Genomic DNA, 18469 nt, shown 5'->3' with positions numbered 1-18469 from the left:
ACCCAGTCATGAAACCCAGTCTCATGGGTTTGAGTTACAAAGCTCCAAATATATCACCTTCCTCGAGGAGATTTATGCTCCCCTTTGGAACAGATGCTAACCTATGAAGATTCTCAAGAGTCCCCTCTTAACTACCATTATTGCCGTTTTTAAAGAAAAATATATACATGGACCTTTTTTATTTCATTTTACAGATTTGTGGCTTCATGTAAGTTAATATGAGTTTTGATTTTGGTGGCTGTCTAAACTTTACAGGCCCACTATGCCAAAAACGAATGGCATTTGGCAAAGGATCCACAGAACGAAGCAGCCGTTCCAGATTCTTTTCTCGATTTGGAACAGATTTGGACCTCTTTCATCATACAACCAACATTCTGACATTAAAAGTAAAATAATAATGAGATTTGTGAATATACACCACATGAAATTCAACACAATGAGGTCACAACCTCCTCACTTTATTCACGTAGAAATACGACAATTCTTTTTGCACGTTCTATAATAAAACAACCACCACTTCAGAAACTGTTTAAACAAGATTGCAAGTACATAGTACTAATACAATATGCAAAATGCATCAGCACAAACTCTTTTCCAGAAAGAATGTCTTGAAGTTTAGACCTAATTGTATATAAAGTAGGTCACAGAGGCATGGATGTAAAAGATGTCACGTGAGAGCTGTGACTATCGAGACAATATCATCTCGCATGCAATTCAGTTTAAATGTATCCTGAAGCATTTTTGGCAGTTGCTAAACAGTATCGAGTCTGCTATGAAGATTCACTGCTAGGAGGTAACAGATCCGGTTCTTCTTCATCCGAGTCAAACTCAATATTCTCATCTTTAACCCATTTACCACTTCTGTCCTGCAGCCATCCCGAACTGGAACAGACAAGTGAGAAAAAAGGAGAAAAATAGGTTGAGAGATAATCTATGAGAAGCATACAGTTATTTAATGATTACTATGTGGGTGCAGCAGATTTAGTTTTAAATGAATAGTACACACCCTCAGGTCATCCAAGATGTAGATGAGTGTTTGTTCACCAAAAACAGATTTGGAGAAATTTAGCATTAGATCACTTGCTTACCAGTGGATGCTCTGCAGTTAGTTGGTGCCATCAGAATAAGAGATTTTGAAGAAACAAATTCATCACAAAGGCGTTTTCAATTTAAACTACTGCTTCTGGCCACAATACAAGTCCATGATACACAATAACACATCCACCAGTGAAAAAGTCTATCCACTGTTTGTCCTCTCACATCTAAATCCATAGACATATAGTTTAAAACTGTTTTGGACTGTTTCCGCTTGTAAATAGTGCTTGATCTGTGCATATCTCTCTCTCGTTAAAGTCTTACTGATGAATTTGTTACTTACAAACGTGCAGCTTTTCACTTCACAAGCTGGAGTCATGTGGATTACTTATGTATTATTGTGACGTTTTTATCAGCTGTTTGGACTCTCATTCTGACGGCACCCACTCACTGCAGAGGAACCATTTGTGAGCAAGTGATGTAATGCTAAATTTCTCCAAATCTCATCTACTTGGATGGTCTGAGAGGGAAAGTACATTTTCAGCAAATGTTCATTTTTGGGTGAACTATTCTTTTAATACCACTTTGGATGTTAGCATCAGTTCTATAGTCAGAATGTGAGTTAAATGTGAGTCACTGAGTCAAGTGTTGTCATACCTTTTTAATTTGAGGTAATGTTCCAGTTCTTTGCGTCTCTGCTCTGTTATAGGCTCACACACAGTGCTGGATCCCTTCTTCCCCTTTTTTGTCTCTCCTTTCCCTTCAGTCTGTTCCTGATGCACTACAAATGACAATTAACTCAATGCATATGGAAAATTAAATGAATACAAGCACAAAATCTACTGCCTTCAAATAAATAGATACTTGTTGTGCTAGTTGTTGACATGGAGTCAATACTTCCTGTCCTAATGGACAAATGAGCTGATGAGTTGATATTGTTGATTTGATCTTTTCTGTCTTCTTGGCCACATCCTGACGATTCCAATCGTTCACTTCATGAATGTAGAAATAGATCAAATAAATGTGCAAAAAATAAATAAATTAATCAATCAATGGAACTAAAAAGACCCAAACAGCCTAGAGAGGACTATAAAACAATTCAGACATATGACATTAGATGGTTCAGCTCACAGACATTACCTGGCCTTTCTGTGGCAGCTACTGTACGGAGCAGTTCTGAGTAGGGCATGATGGGTAATTTTACGTGTTTGACTCAGTAGAGGAGCTGAACTGGAGGGTTCCTGTGGACAAGTGACAATGCAATGAGAATATGACCTTGTTATTCTGTATGCGTATGTGGTATGAGATCACACTAAAAATATGTAATTTAAAATAAAAAAATAAATCCCTGTAATATAAAATTAGAACAAAATTTAAATAAAGCAATGATATGATGTAAAATGAAGAAGAAATATATATGCTGCAATTTTTTTGGCCAAATCAGTTACAATTTAACGACAATTTGAAATTTGGGTAAATATTTAACTTTCATTGTTACATAAATTATAATATATGATAATAAAATTGTGTCATGAAAAAAGCTGTATGGACTTTTGAATTTCACTGATTAATAAACTGGTTAAAAAAAATAAAAAATCCAGTTACCTGTCGCTCATCTTCTGCTTTAACATAGTCTTGATGTCGTCTTTTATCTATTTCATGTTTAAGTTGATTCTTTTTGCCATAGAACCATTTCATTCCTATTAATAGACCAAAGAGGACTTGAATGCTAGTTTATACAGAATCTGAGAAAATGCATATAAGGAGAATCTCACCTTCAAGGTGTCGCTTTCCCTTCCTGTGCACCACGAGCATATCAACAGTGTCAAACACAGGACGGTGAGAACACACAAGGCAGCTGTATCTACAGTGAGGAATAACACATTCCTTAGTGAATGAGAATGGGTCAGACACTGACTTCTTTCTGCAATCCAAACAAATAGCAATATATAATCACCTTCCGTTTTTCATCAGAGTAGCTTCATCATCTGGGATGAAGTTAGACAGAAGATCTGCAACGCGTCGTTTCTTGTAAGAGGACGAGAGACAGAGAAAAACAGTTGTAAAAATGTAAAGGGGACTAGTGCATGTGTACGAATAACACATTTCTGTCTGCTTGCTGTTATACCTTCAGTACATTTAGCTGACTTTGATCGTCACCCTCCCTTTTGAAAGACATGGTTGGCCACCTGCAGTCTTATTCTTTCAGGTATTAACGCAAATAATTTCTTATTTCACTCTCACCGATAAGCAATGACATCCCTTTCTTCCTGTTTTGGTCTCTGGAATTATGGGTAAAGATGTCTGAATCATGAACGAATCGAGTCTGACGACCAGACTGATCCATTTAGAGCTAAACCACTCTTTTTGTCTCTCTTTGTGGTAACGTTAATTTCCGTCTTTTAAATAAGCGATATTCGTTTTCAAGGCACGTGAAACCTCAGAAAACACGTAATTACGTAAAAGAACCGATGAATAATTTTTAACCAATTAATTGTAGGAAAGAATCGATTCACTAAAATGAGTCGGACATGGGCGGATCTTACATTAGCTGACGCCATGGCAACAGAACAGAGGCTAAGCTAATAAGGGCTTGGGACAATAAGTTTTAAGACTGTCTGAATTTAAAATGTAACGGCTACTGGTAATATTTCTCTATTCTTTATATGGTTGATATATTATTTAATGTCTGAATTGTTCATATTTGGGGCGCCACTGTTATTTTAGCGATGTTCGATCATATAACAAGTTAAAAATATTAAAACCTCAGTGTCTGCGTAGGACTGAGTTATTATTTGTGATTAATCTAGTTACTGGTTAAATGTCGTCAAAACGTTTATTTCGGTTAGTAATGTCATTCGCTGAGCAGTTTATTCTAAGAGCGTGATAATTAACTTGACGTTAAATCAGAGATTGTTTGTTTATTGCTGCAGACTTTATTTCTCCCGTTAATTTGACTCATAACAGCTGTTATGTTAAGTTAGTCCTGCCGTCATGCGTTTAGCAGCCGCAGATGGTCAGCTGAAGTTCATCTTAAGTCATTATTAGATATCATGTCTGCGGATCACTCAGCCTCACTGGCCGGGACTCACGGCCTCCTACGCGGCCAGCGCACCCGGTCCTACGGCAGCCTGGTGTCCTCTTCATTATCACCCGTTAGACAAAGACGAATTGAGCATAAAGTCCAGCCCGGTGAAACCTTGCAAGGACTATCACTGAAATATGGCGTGTCCGTAAGTAAACAGAAAGCAGGTATTTGAGGAATTTGACCTTTTCACCCTTGGGAGGTAATTACATAATTATCAACATAATGTATGCTCAACTTCTTTTTCTGTTTTTGCAGATGGAGCAAATCAAAAGGGCAAACAGACTGTACACAAATGATTCAATATTCTTGAAGGAGTCCCTCTTCATCCCCGTGCTGACAGAGTCTGTGTCTTTCACAAATGGAGTGGAATTGACCGAGGACGAGACAAGTCCAACACAAATACACACTGAGATTTCTAATGAGATCCCCAAAAGCCAAACAGACTCTAGATGTGAAGCGAATGCTGAACTGTCACCAGTGGAATACCTGAAAAAGATAGACAGCTTGATCAGTCAGTCCAAACAAGCAGCTGTGAAGACCTGCCAGGCGGGAGAGAAACAGTAAGTTGTCAGAATGAAATTATGACTGCTGTCATTATTGTTAGGGTGTTACAGAGTTCACTTATTGCAGTCGTTTTGTTCGCTGTCAGCTGAGCTGTTCAGCAAGTTTCAGTTCAATGGAAGAGCCATGAGTCATATGATTCGGGAGAGGTTACAATGAACATCAGCTGATTCATTACACTGAAAAAAAAATTGGTGTAGTGTTTAAGGCCCATTCACACCAAGGATGGTACTACAACGATTTAGATATAGTTAGTCCTAAATTGAAAAGAGCACTAATGCACAAATGTCATGGGGAGTTAAACTAATTTAAAGCCAGATGAAACGGCTTTGGCATTCTTACCATGGTGGTGCCATGTGTGGTTTTATCTGTGTTTATAATGACATGATCTAAATGTATGATACTGTGGAAGACCAAAGGTTAATTTTAAAGGGCTCATGAACTGAGAAACCAAAATTGCCTTGATCTTTTGACATATGAGGTCCTTGGTCCTTGTTCTTGTTAGTCTAAAAACAGCTTATATTGAAGCCAGTCTTCCAAAATGACAGGTTTTGGAATATACCACTCTATGATCTAATAATGTCGGTAAACACCGCCTCTGCAGAAGATGATCAACACCTGCTTCTACATCGCTGTCTGTTTAGCCCCGCCCACCGATTTGCGCATGTAGTGTAAATAAAGAGAGAGGCGAATGCAGGTCTACACAGAAACCAAATGATAAAGATGGCTCTGAAGACAACAAGACGCTGTGCAGTTCCAAGTTGTGGAAAAATAGTCTTTGCTTTGCCTTCCTTCTGCTCCCAACATTAGGAAAGAGGGGATGAACCTTATTTTTAATGAAGATCCAGACCGCGTCAGCAAGAATTCATCCTTTGTTCACTTCATTTTACAGCGGATTCGTTTACAAACGAGGCACAATTCGACGTGGGATTTTCAAAAAGATTGAAACTAAAAGACGATGCTGTGCTGAATATATTGGATCCAACAGTAATGTCGCAACACACGTGTAACTGTTTTTATTACGTGGTCACTTTTGCTTTGTCTGTTATTACAGATTGTTTGATATGTATTGAGTTATGCGTTTTCGACCTAAATCACAGCAGCGTCCATCTATGAGGAATGTATGCTGTCAAACATACACAACTGTTAGCCAATCATAGCAGTGGGCGTTTACATCCGAGTCTACAATCCACCACGCCTTTTCAAACAGAGCGTTCTGATGAGGGCGGTTAAAAACAGGACAGAAAATAGCCTATTACTTCTAAATGATGTTTTTTGATGTAAAAATATTGATAACATTATAAGTGGACCTCAGAGAACAGTATAAAATAAAAAAACAAAGACAGTTCATGACCCCTTTAATGAGATTAGAGTTCTACCTCAGTAAGAATATTCATATTTAACCCTTTAAAAAGAGGTTACATTTTTAACAGATGTTACTGATTGTGTTAATGAAAAAAAAATACTAAATCTGCATCCCAACTCAAGCTACTGCTACCGTCAACTCAAGCTACTGTCCAAGAGACAAAACATGTAATATTATTAATATTGCTGGTGCCACTGGTTTCAAATGTTAGTCTCAAATAGTATATATAGTGTCCGGCCCCCAGGTGTGTCCACAACATCCAATCTGTCCCTTGGATACCGCTGCTTTATAGTTATCGTTCTTGGTGTGAATGCCCCTTTACTTTGAAGCTATTTATAAACCGAAATTGCTAATAAATCTTACAAATATTTACAAAGAAATGGCAAGTTACACATTGATTAAACATGAAATTTTGAAGTAGAAAATTTGATATAGTATTTTAATAATTATAGATAATCTTTGTTTTATTCACAACTTCAAAAATAATTTGTTATGGTGTACACACTTATTTGGAAATATATTATCCACCTGTAATGAATCAACAAAAGCTAAAAAAAAAAGCTAATTTTCGTTCTTATAGCATAACTTGTCCAGTAATGAAATCACATAAAACATTCACTTTTGCATTTAAAGGTTTTCATCTATGGAGCAACTCCATCACAGCAATCTGATGTCTGACAGAGCATCCTCCCAGCAGGCCATTTTGGGAGCTGTTCCCATTACAATCACCAGACGGACCAGGAATTTGAGGGATAGGGAGGATGAGATCTTCCAGCTCTGATGTAGGCATTTATTAAGACTCCTCTGACTGTTTTCTGTGTTATTTGTACAAGTTGATTGTTTTAGAGGGCTCCTTCATTGGGTCTCATGCCTTTATAATGTGGAGATTGCTGGAGTGATTTGCAATAGTTTTTTCATAAAACTACTTCCAGCTTTAGACACGTATTAGCACTGTAAAAGCACTGTAGCTTGATGCTTAAAAGTAATAATGAGAATTATAATTCTGCTGTATTTCATATGAGCACAACCAAAGTAATGACAGACAGTTTTGCGTGTGATATAGGTGACTGCATTTAAATGGAATAACTAATTGGGAATCTAGCTTGAAAAAATAATGCACTTGCTAATTAATATAGATTTTAATACTACCTCACAAATACTTGATAGAAATACTTTTGTAGTTTTAGAAAACTGAAAACTGGAATGTGATACTGGACCTCTTTCAGATAGTGGCCTGTCAAACTTGTAAACACAATGCATGGTTTTGCACTGCAATCACATGCTTGGTTTGGTGTTTTTCTGTTTGGTTTACATTGTGCTAAAGTGTCTAATGGCCTTTGTGGTTACCAAAACATGATAAAGAAGTCTCATTTCCTGGACTGGTTCGTGTTTTGCATCAGCGATATGAATGCAGCATAAAATGCACAAATTAAATGCCATTCACACATACAGATCTTGGTCTTTTAACTTTGAAATCTTGAGTGAAAATCAGTGGCAAAGAGTAACAAAAGAACTAAGTTGCAACATGTAACTAAAGCATGTACTGTGTTTGGCACAACTGAATTGCACTAATATATTCCTTCAATCAATGCATTTCTAACCTGGAATAAATGAATTGCATGTTCATACAAAGCATTAGGGTGTGTATGATGAATATGAAAGTTCTCCAGATGACAAAGTATAATCATTTTGCTTTTGTAAGCTGTTTCTTGTCATACATATAAATTTTTTTATGTCTGATTAACCCAATGCAAATACATGGCTTACAGTAAAAACAGTACCCAGGTGAAAAACAAGTACACTTCCATAATGTACTTAAAGTGCTCTATTTTCGCGCACTAATTGTGTACTTAATATACTAAAAATGATCCTTTAGTACTTCTTAAGGTCAACTTAAGATCATCTAAGTGTACTCAACTGTGCTATTTTGAGACACCGTGAATATGAACTACAATGTACTTTTAACATAATGTCTTTGTGATCTTAGGTTTATCTTAAGAAGTACTAAAGGATCATTTTTAGTATATTAAGTACAAAATTAGTGCGTGAAAATAGAGCACTTTAGCCTACATTATGGAAGTGTACTTGTTTTTCACCTGGGATATTGTGTAATATTACAAATTTAGAATAAACATTTTCTATTTTAATATATTTTAAGATGTAATTAATTCCTGTAATTCCAGTCTTCAATGTCATATGATTTTTCAGAAATAATTCTAATGTGCGTATTTAGTGCTTGAGTAACATTTCATATTAATATCAATGCTGAAAACCTTATATTTTTTATGGAAACCATGATACATCTTTCAGGATTTTTAACACAAAGGTTAACAGAACAGCATTTATTTGAAATATAAATCTTTTGAAACATTATAAATATTTTTTGGTCACTGATCAATTTAACATGCCCTTACTGAAAGTATTAAAAACAAATCTTACTGATCCCAAACTTTGAACATTAGTGTGTTGCAACACTCTAAGCAAATTACATAAGGGCTGTAAGGAATTATTTATTTAGTGGTTGTTTCCTTTTAGAACAGCAGATCCCCCTCAGGGCTGTTCATGTCAAAATATAGTTGTTGACTGTGTAGTGCCAAGTTTAGATTTGTATCATAGCCATAACCACAGGGTAACACTAGATGGCAGTGTAAATAGAATGCCTTCGTAAATGTGTTTGTGTTTTTCTGGTTCTTGTTATTTTGTTGTCCTGGGAGGTAAATAATCAGCTCAGAAATGTTAACAGTATTGAACAATACAATGTGCTCTAATTTACAGCAGAGTAGCTGAACCCCAGTGGTTTAAACATCATTATTAAAAAATAAGTAGTTTAGAAATCTCCTATCCAACGCAGCTGGAGTCCCAGAGCTTTAAAAAATTGTTCAGATGATACTTTTATATTTGATCTGAGCTCGCTCAGGCAGTAACAGTGGCTGTGTTAACAGTATCAGTCCACTGATTGATCTAATATTCATTAACAGCCCAGCAACACTATTTCAAAAGTTGAATTGAAGTGTGATGCTTTCGGTCAGTCACTTTCTGCCTCTTTGGTTGCATTGTATGCAGTCTGAGATAACGGGTTGTCCTCCATGCCAGTCCTGTAAATGTCTTTCAGTGCTTCGCCATCCTCATAACGTCCCGTCCTCCAGCAGTTTGTTAAGCCCGTTGCAGATTTTGGTGAGGTGGGGTTTGAGAGGCCCGGATGGGTTGTAAAGCTGGGTGAGGAGTTCAGGGTCAGCATAATGGTTGAAGACGTGGTTGATGCGTCCGTGGGATTTTGGTGTGAGGTGAGTGTTTACAAGCTTCAGAAGCATGTCCCTACTTTCTTTCAGGATCTCTGACATAACCGCTTTGTCAAATGTGAAATCTACCTGTAAAGGGAAAGAAGAGATATTTGTTGGGATATAGAACAAATCTGGTTACAGATAAAGCTGTGTTTGGAACCACATCACTTGCTTTGTTGAAAGTTGGATGCAGTTTACAATGATCAATTGACAAATAACAAATAAATAGATTGTGATTTTGTAAAGCAAAAGTATCAAAGTGTCAAAGAAATGCTTACATAAATGCTTAAAAAGACCGATTACTACATTTGGTAATTAAACAATAACAATAAAATAGTGCTGTCAAACGATTAATCGCATACAAAATTAACATTTTTGTTTGCATAATACATGTGTGTGTTCTGTGTATATTTATTATGTATATTTAAATACACACATACAGTATATATGTCGAAAATATTTACATGTCTATATTCATATAATAAATAAATATATTTAATATAACATTTTTTCTGAAATATAGACATGCATGTGTGCGTATTTATATATACATAATAATGCAATGTAAAGTTTATGTAAACAAAAACCTTTATTTTGGATGCGATTAATCGCGATTAATTATTTGACAGCACTAAAATAAAATAATTAGAAATGATTAAATTTATATTAATAAAACAAATGGAAGAAATGTTTTAAATAATGTGACTAAAAATTGGCAAAAAAGGTTTTTGTGAAAAAGGGTAATTTCTCCTTTATATTTTTATTTCATTTTATTATATATATTTTTTATTTTATGAATATTCTTACTGTGCCAGAAGACATGACTGAAAATTGCACAAGACAACAACAAAAAATTGTGCAAAATGGTGTTTTTTTTTTTTTTTAATTTTGTTATTTTATTTTATTACTTTACAGATGTTCTCAGTGGTCAAAGTAGGTTAACAATATACAGTCAGAGGTAACTAACTTTTTTGTTTTAATAATGCTAAATATTTTTCTTGGTAAATCTGTTAAGCAGCACAATTTCTAAACTTTAGATGCCTTAACCTAATGCAGTGTCACAAATATCAAATATCCCCATAATTCAAAATGTTATAAATAAACCTTATCTGAATTTTACGATACAGAGAACATAAATTTAGAAAATACTGCTTAAAGGTGATAGATGTGTGTGTTGTGTACCTCGTGAAAGCTGATGGCTGTCATGGCTCCCTGATGCAATTTCTTCTGGAAATTCTGGGCCAGCTTTAGCTCCTCCTCATTGAATCGATTGTGTCTGAAAAGGACAGCTATCTTCACCACCACCTTAATGAGGTCCTTCACTACTTTCTGGGCCTCTGAGCGGTTCCCAGTGTACTCTTTTGACACACGGTAAAGCTCGTCTAGAATCTCGCTGCTGGTATCATCGATGAACATTTGCACCACAGACTTGTTGGCCATTTGGCTCAGGATCTTTTTCTGGGCCTTGAGCGCCATGTCCTTGGAGTTGAACGTCTCCATGTCTTAAAAAGAAAGAGGAGAGATTAATAGCGATTCAAGATGCTGATATTTTTGGTTTGTTACTTCAGTGTGTTTTAAGTTACTGTAACCCCTCAGTATATGAACAGTAACTTTTAGTAACCCGTCAGTAACTTAGAAGTATATATGTATATTATATAAGTATATAAATATATGAAGTACTAATTAGATGTTTTAAGAACTAGCAAAATAAAGATTTATTCATGAAATATGTCGTTTAAAATGGCATATACAGTGGATATAAAAAGTCTACACAACCCTGTTAAAATGCCAGGTTTCTGTGATATAAAAAAATGAGACCAAGATAAATTATTTCAGAACTTTTTCCACCTTTAATGTAAACTATAACCTGTACAGCTAAATTAAAAAACAAACCAAAATCTTTTAGGAAAGGTGGAGTAAAAAATAAAAAAATAAAATAATGTGGTTGCATAAGTGTGCACACCCTTAAACTAACACGTTGTTGAAGCACCTTTGATTAGATTACACCACTCTGCCTTTTTGGGTATGAGTCTATCAGCATGGCACATCTTGACTTCGCAATATTTGCCCACTCTTCTTTGCAAAAATGCTCCAAATCTGTCAGATTGCAAGGGCATCACCTGTGCACAGCCCTCTTCAGATCACCCCACAGATTTTCAATTGGATTCAGGTCTGGGCCATTCCAAAACTTGAATCTTCTTCTGGTGAAGCCATTCTTTTGTTGATTGGGATGTATGCTTAGGGTTGTTGTCGTGCTGAAAGATTAAGTTCCTCTTTATCTTCAGCTTTCTAGCAGAAGCCTGAAGGTTTTGTGCCAGTATTGACTGGTATTTGGAACGGTTCATAATTCCCTCCACCTTGACGAAGGCCCCAGTTCCAGCTGAAGAATAAGCACCACCATGCTGCCACCACCATGCTTCACTGTGGGTATAGTGTTCCTTTGGTGATGTGCAGTGTTGTTTTTGTGCCAAACATACTTTTTAGAATTATGGCCAAAAAGTTCAACCTTGGTTTCATCAGACCATAACACATTTTCCCACATGCTTTTGGGAGATTTATAATTTAGCCAGGCTTGGAAGTTTTTCTTGCCACCCTACCCCATAGCCTAGACATATGAATAATATGGGAGATTGTTGTCACATGTACTACACAGCCAGTACTATAGCCAGAAATTCCTGCAACTCCTTTAATGTTGCTGTAGGCCTCTTGGCAGCCTCCCTGCCCAGTTTTCTTCTCATTTTTCAGCAATTTTGGAGGGACATCCAGTGCTTGGTAATATCACTGTTGCGCCATATTTTCTCCACTTGATAATGACTGTCTTCACTGTGTTCCATGGTATATCTAATGCCTTGGAAATTCTTTTGTACCCTTCTCCTGACTGAGACCTTTCAACAATGAGATCCCTCTGATGCTTTGGAAGCTCTCTGCGGACCATGGCTTTTGCTGCAAGATGCGACTAAGAAAATGTCAGGAAAAGCCTACTAGAACAGCTGAACTTTATTTGGGTTTAATCAGAGGCACTTTAAATGATGGCAGGTGTGTACTGACTCCTATTTAACATGAGTTTGACTGTGATTGCTTAATTCTGAACACAGCCACATCCTTAGTTATAAGAGGGTGTGCACACTTATGCAGCCACATTATTTGAGTTTTTTATTTTTCCTAAAATATTTCAGTTTGTTTTTTAATTTAGTTGTACAGGTTATAGTTTACATTAAAGGTGGAAAAAGTTCTGAAATTATTTATCTTGGTCTCATTTTTTTTTACATCACAGAAACCTGCCATTTTAACAGGGGTGTGTAGACTTTTTATATCCACTGTACATATGATTAATCACATGGTTTTGTTTATGAAATATTCTTATGACTAACTGTGCATTTTCCCTTGTATTTTATTTCTGGTTATGTATTGTTAAGACTGTTAGTGCTGAGAGAACTCCCACCATGGGGAAGTCCCCTTACAGTCTTACTTTACCGTGTTGTTCATCAGGGGAAAGCTCATGCCATTTAGGACCTCATCATTGCCCACACATCTCATAAACAACACTAATTGTTCTCAAGATGATGTGTCATCATATCCAGCACTCTCAGTGCTGCTCAATGACATCCAAACATCTGTGATTAGTGCGTTCACCCAAAAATAGAAATTTTACTTATCACCCTCTTAATATATATATATATATATATATATATATATATATATATATATATATATATACACACACACTGTATATATTTAATGCAAGTTTTCTTTTCTTTTTTTTTTTTTTTTTACATCAGTTTACATCACTTGCTTATTAACGGATCCTCTGCAGTGAATGGGTGCCGTCAGAATGAGAGTCCAAACAACTGATAAAAACATCACAGTAATCCACATGACTCCAATCCCTCAATTAATGTTTTGGAAAGTAAAAAAAAAACACTATCACATTTGTTTTAAACTGTTTTCGCTTGTAAACATTGTTTGGTCTGTGCATATTTCTCTCCTAATTCAGACAAGACAACCTTTTCACCTGAGAAAGCAATATGGAGAACTCAGATTTTAGCCAGAAGCAATGTTTTAAAGTTAAAAATGTCTTGATTTATTTATTTCTTACAAACACAGATCTTTTTGCTTTAGAACTTTTTGATTCATTGATGAGTAAGTGAAATAATGCTAATTTTTCCAAATCTATTTCCGATAAAGAAACAAACTCTACAACTTTAATAGCCTGAGGGTGAGTAAATGTAATCTTTGGGTGAACTATTCCTTTGTGTGTTTGTGCAGTATAATAAAATGCAATAATATTAGTTGAACTATCATTTGCATGCACATCCTTCATTTAGGCTGTAGTCTCTAATGTCCAATCCAGCATAGTTTAGCATTGCTTCACAGATCGTATAGTCAGGAGAACGTGCAAAGACATGTATGAGAGAAAGACTCACTGCATAGTACTCACAAGTTCCTACATGAATCTGAAGACTGTATCATGATACAGGCATCTATGTGCTTAGACATTTCTTCAGTGTATTGGTGCAATTTTTGAGGTCTTGCTTATTTCCTTCATTAGATGTTCTTGTCATTGGTGATGATGTTTTTGTGCAGCGTTTATTAAAAATCCTGTAATACATCATAGATTATGGATGTACTCATCTGCGCAGTGATTCTGTAATAAATGCAATAACTGCAAAGTACATTAACGTGCAAATGACCTGCACTGTGTTCTTTTAAATGGATCAAGACATGCTAAATTTGATGTCATATCTCAGTGCTGCCATCAGCTGTGTTTTGCTTTTTAAATCCAATTCTGTTTATGGCGAACCAACCTGATTAAATTTTAATGCAGTTAGAGTTTCATTTCCTAATGAACTCTATTTAATTAGAAGCACTGAGTGCATTAGAACAGCCATTACTTTACGTTCTGCGACATGGAACATCAAAACAACTATATAAATACTCATTTGAACAAATCAGCATGTTGTACACTTCAGTTGAACTGTGAAAGCAACATAATACTACGGTTTAACACTCACTACTTCTCATTTACTCTAATTAATCTAATTAAAGCAATCCAATCTGATAATGTTTCCCTGGGCTATTTAGATGCAACTTTATTTCTGTTTTTAGAAAATAAATATGAAATTTGTTTGGAATTTGGTTCTACTCTGTTCTTAAACATCTGATCAGATCAGGCTTGATAATTCATTTTTTGAGGATTTTCTTTTCAGTTTTATGCAGTACCTCAATACATACTCAAATATAATATATAATATTATTTATTTGTTTTTTTCTTAAATAAGAAACCACGTGTGTACAGTCAATCCTGTGCGTTAGGTAAAAAGTTAATATGATCCGTTTTATTTAATAAAAGAATTAAATAAAAAAATAAAATTTATATATATATATATATATATATATATATATATTCTAAAAAGTGTACATTTAATTTTTTTAACACATTATTTAATAAAATATTAATTAATAATTTTAATTAATATTAATCATTTTAAATGTTAATATTGTTTGATTAAAATGCATTAATCTACTTTATTGAATAGTATTATTTAATACATAATTATTATTAAATAATATTAACATTATTAAATAAAACTCTAAATTAAATAATTTTAAGACAAATTGTTGTGCTTATGGATTTTTTAAGGCCCATACTGAGCTCATTCATACCTGACAAGATGAGATATGAGCAACTTTACCTTAATTTGATTACGATTGACTTTTAGTTTTAGACTCTTAGCTAAAAACATCTAAGGCAATCTAAGGTCAAGCAAATTTATTAATTTTATACCTCTTCACTTAGAATCAACTAAAATGGCCATCTGTATCCACTCTCCTGATTGAAAGGTTTGTCACAGACAAGGTAAATATTTAGCATTCCTCAGATGGCTTCAGCGCAGAGCCTGAGGCTCTGTGTGTGTGTGTTCACATGTGTGTAAAGCCCAGGGGATTTACAGGATGTGAGGAATCATGTTGTTCCTCCATCCTAAAGACCACAGTAGTCACCCTGTCATTACAAAGCAGCAACTTGCAGCACAAGCCCGAGTGACAGCACAGAAGAGGCAGGTTAAAACCTGCATCTGAGTTGCTCAGGATTTGGCAGCCCACTGTTTGGGGGTTTTTATTCAGAAGGGTCAAACGTGACTTTTACGATAAATATATAAAAAATGAGAGCGTGGAAAGTACTGGTATAAAGTGTGTGAGTGGGAGCAGTTTGTTTCTGAATGGCTCTGGGCTAAATTAAAGTGATAGACAAAGACAGCCCTGCTGAAAAAACTCCAGCTTTTTATTTTTTTAGACTAATTTAGATACTCTTAGATACTCCGACTATCTTAGACCGCCATGAATTTGCAAACTGGTTTATGATAAGAAAGAAAAAAAAAAGCTTGTTGACTGAGCTAAACCAGCTGGTTAAGCTGGTTAAGAAGCCTGATAGGACATCAGACCCCAAAGGCCTTGGTCTTTTCAACCTGGTATTCTCTAATAACAGGCTTTTAGTCATCTTTATTTCAAGAAAATCATTAAAGAATCATGCCTTAATGTGTCCACCCAAGTTTTAAATCATTCCTACGCCCATCTACGCAGACATACGTGTAAAAATGTGTGTTTGGTGCTTGTTCTCAGCGTGCCATGTGTTTCCTCTTCAGTATCTCCCCACAGCACCTGAACAGTGAGATTTGAGCATGTGATGTCATGTATCGTGCAAAATGTCCTCATTACCCAATACCGTCTGGGGTTTTTTCTTCACTGTTTATTTACTGCAATTTTTCTTCTTTGCAGTGTTCTTTTTCTTTGTAAAATTAGCACTCATATGCATGTGTGCGACTCTTTCACTCAGCCTGAGATGTTTTTTAATATCTGATAATAGAGGAAGTGAAACTTCCCAGCTTTTACCCCAAATTTTCAGTTAAACCCACAACAGCTAAATCTCCTGACACATGCTGCTACAATAAAGCTCACAACCTATCCATAGTCTGAGTTCACAGAGATTAGGACCCTATACCCTAGGTATATGACCCTTTATTTCAGTAGAAATAGGTGTGTTTTCTTCATATTACTGACTTATAAAGGAAGTCTGGACATTGTTTTGTTTATAAAAAGTCCACCGGATGGAACATCAACTATCCCAGTGTGTTTTAGATGTTTAACATGGGAGTGGTTGAACAGAAAAAAACGAGTTTCAACTTGACATTATTGACTACAAACCTCCAGATTTCCTAAGCACACACTTTTAACCAAAACAGAACTGTAAAATTAAAGTTTCTTCTTGCTGTTAAAATAGAATGCTGACATACTTTTATCTATTAACAACACCTGGAAGAGATTGCTATGCGTTTAATCCACTAAAGTAATATCATCTCATGTGTACATGATCACAGCGCTCTCTGAGATGATGGAGGAGAGGGCAGAGGTCAAGAGAAAGACAGACTCACCTGGCTTTTATCTCGTTCACTCTCCCTCTTCTGTTCAAACGCTCTGTCCTCCCTCTGCGCTCAGATGAGGTGGTTGAAATCCAGCGTGCGAGTGATGAAATAATCTCCTCAGACAGGTGAAATCAAAGAAAACTCCTCTACAAACTCTGTCTTGTGCTCACACCACTGTAACAAGATAATTTGACTTGTACTTCCTTGAGGAACTAAATGTATAAGACACACCCCTGAGAGTGCTTTCACTCTCTCTCTCTCTCTCTCTCTCTCTCTCTCTCTGTCTCTCTCACTATCTTCCTCTCCGCCCTGTCAGTGTGTTAGCTGCTGACATGGTGTGTCTGCTTGCCCTAACAAGTGCAACCCTTGTAAAGAATTCAGCAGTAATCCTGGATGCGGCCCAGTGAAAGGGGAGGTTTTAGTCTCTTTGTGATCTGGTATGCAGCCACTGTCATCACTGACACTGCTGTTTCTCCCTTAACTGTGTTTCACATTTAACAAAATTATTAATGGTCCAAACTGTAATAGTTCTATTTTCTGGTCTGGAATTGTACAGACAAGCAAACAAAAAGACTCTTGAGCCACTCAGCCAATCAGACTTAAGGACTGGATACTACATACATTATCTATCTATCTATCTATATATATATATATATATATATAATGTGTGTGTGTGTGTGTGCGTAAATAAACTGTAATCTGTGTGTTCTCCATTTGACTGCTGCTGCTTTTTGATCAGTGTTTCCATCTTTTCCTGCCTACAAAACCTGAATAATATTCAACTGAATAATATTCTCACTTTGCATGGTTAGAACAGTTATTTGTTTACCCATCAAAACCATACAGACATTTCATTGATTTTATGCAAAAGGGATTGTTGAATTGCTTCGCTTACAGCTGCATAGTTCACAGATTTTTGTTTGTCATTTATGTGTCAGCAGTTTATTTTTATTTTGAGCAAGTTAAAAAAATATATTTTGTATTATGAACTTTTTTTTCAGTGCCATCATCATTTGTTTTATTGCTTCTTTGTGGTTTTAATGGTTTGACAGTTATTTTAACATATGAAAATGCACCCTAAAATGTTACATTTTAAAGCTTTGATAATCGCCATTGGCTTGTTCACTGGATGTTTTTTCCCTCCTAATAAAGTTATTTTTTTCCAGAAGTTTGTCTTCCTATAATTCTCCAGTGATGCATGTATCTTAATATATTGCTAGTAGAAAATTTAAAACTGAAAAATGTATAATTAAGTTTATTTCTAAAAGGCCACAAGGCTAAAAATGCTCTTAATGAAGGAAACATCCTTGTACACAAACATGCTTTGATAACTGAACATATTATGTTCTTAGGCAGCCAATTATGTTATATATTCCATTTCATTTTAGTGGCCTAACCTCCAAACACTATGCAAACACAGACTGTAAATACAAACAGAGAAGTGAAGTCTGCCATTGATGGAAAGCTGGGTGATAACAGCACTTTATTTGCCTATTCCTTTTGTAAACTTCATTGTTTAGTCACTAACAATATATATTGCTGTACAATGAATTGGTCCAGTGTAATAGAAAGTCACCATCAGGGCTAATGTCTGTGCATTACTAATGTCTATACTAAAAAAGCCTGCTTATCTGTCTGCTATCTGAATGGAAACCATCTGGACTTAAGCCCTAATGCATAAAGACTACAAAAGGAATGGATGCATCTGGCTTGATTTGAG

At 35.6% G+C, this 18469-nt stretch overlaps 3 protein-coding genes across 5 annotated transcripts; 1 reads left to right on the top strand and 2 right to left on the bottom strand.

The window, feature by feature from the left end:
• Nucleotides 1-422: 422 nt before the first annotated feature.
• Nucleotides 423-3355, bottom strand: scnm1 (sodium channel modifier 1). Its single transcript, XM_058747265.1, has 8 exons — nucleotides 3164-3355; nucleotides 2993-3063; nucleotides 2811-2899; nucleotides 2641-2735; nucleotides 2176-2276; nucleotides 1900-2027; nucleotides 1693-1816; nucleotides 423-882 (listed from the first exon to the last, which is right to left on the bottom strand). Exons 1-8 carry the CDS (start codon nucleotides 3212-3214, stop codon nucleotides 771-773), a joined length of 771 nt encoding a protein of 256 aa, XP_058603248.1. The 5' UTR covers nucleotides 3215-3355; the 3' UTR covers nucleotides 423-770.
• Nucleotides 3356-3581: 226 nt separating this feature from the next.
• lysmd1 (LysM, putative peptidoglycan-binding, domain containing 1) lies at nucleotides 3582-7683 on the top strand. Of its 2 annotated transcripts, XM_058747267.1 has the most exons (4): nucleotides 3582-3679; nucleotides 4084-4268; nucleotides 4379-4683; nucleotides 6684-7683. In XM_058747267.1, exons 2-4 carry the CDS (start codon nucleotides 4089-4091, stop codon nucleotides 6829-6831), a joined length of 633 nt encoding a protein of 210 aa, XP_058603250.1. In that variant the 5' UTR covers nucleotides 3582-3679; nucleotides 4084-4088; the 3' UTR covers nucleotides 6832-7683. The 2 variants fall into 2 exon arrangements, with proteins under 2 accessions (XP_058603250.1, XP_058603249.1); XM_058747266.1 differs by having other exon boundaries at nucleotides 3611-4268.
• Nucleotides 7684-8377: 694 nt separating this feature from the next.
• On the bottom strand, nucleotides 8378-18215 carry tnfaip8l2b (tumor necrosis factor, alpha-induced protein 8-like 2b). 2 transcript variants are annotated; one of them, XM_058747901.1, is made up of 3 exons: nucleotides 16759-18212; nucleotides 10514-10833; nucleotides 8378-9418 (listed from the first exon to the last, which is right to left on the bottom strand). In XM_058747901.1, the coding sequence occupies exons 2-3, from the start codon at nucleotides 10829-10831 to the stop codon at nucleotides 9176-9178; spliced, it is 561 nt and encodes a 186-aa protein (XP_058603884.1). In that variant the 5' UTR covers nucleotides 10832-10833; nucleotides 16759-18212; the 3' UTR covers nucleotides 8378-9175. The 2 variants fall into 2 exon arrangements, with proteins under 2 accessions (XP_058603884.1, XP_058603883.1); XM_058747900.1 differs by having other exon boundaries at nucleotides 10514-18215.
• Between the last annotated feature and the right edge of the window lie 254 nt (nucleotides 18216-18469).

Source organism: Onychostoma macrolepis, chromosome 16 (assembly GCF_012432095.1).
Source record: "Onychostoma macrolepis isolate SWU-2019 chromosome 16, ASM1243209v1, whole genome shotgun sequence".
Lineage (NCBI taxonomy): Eukaryota > Metazoa > Chordata > Actinopteri > Cypriniformes > Cyprinidae > Onychostoma > Onychostoma macrolepis.
This window is presented reverse-complemented; position numbering and strand designations above follow the sequence as displayed.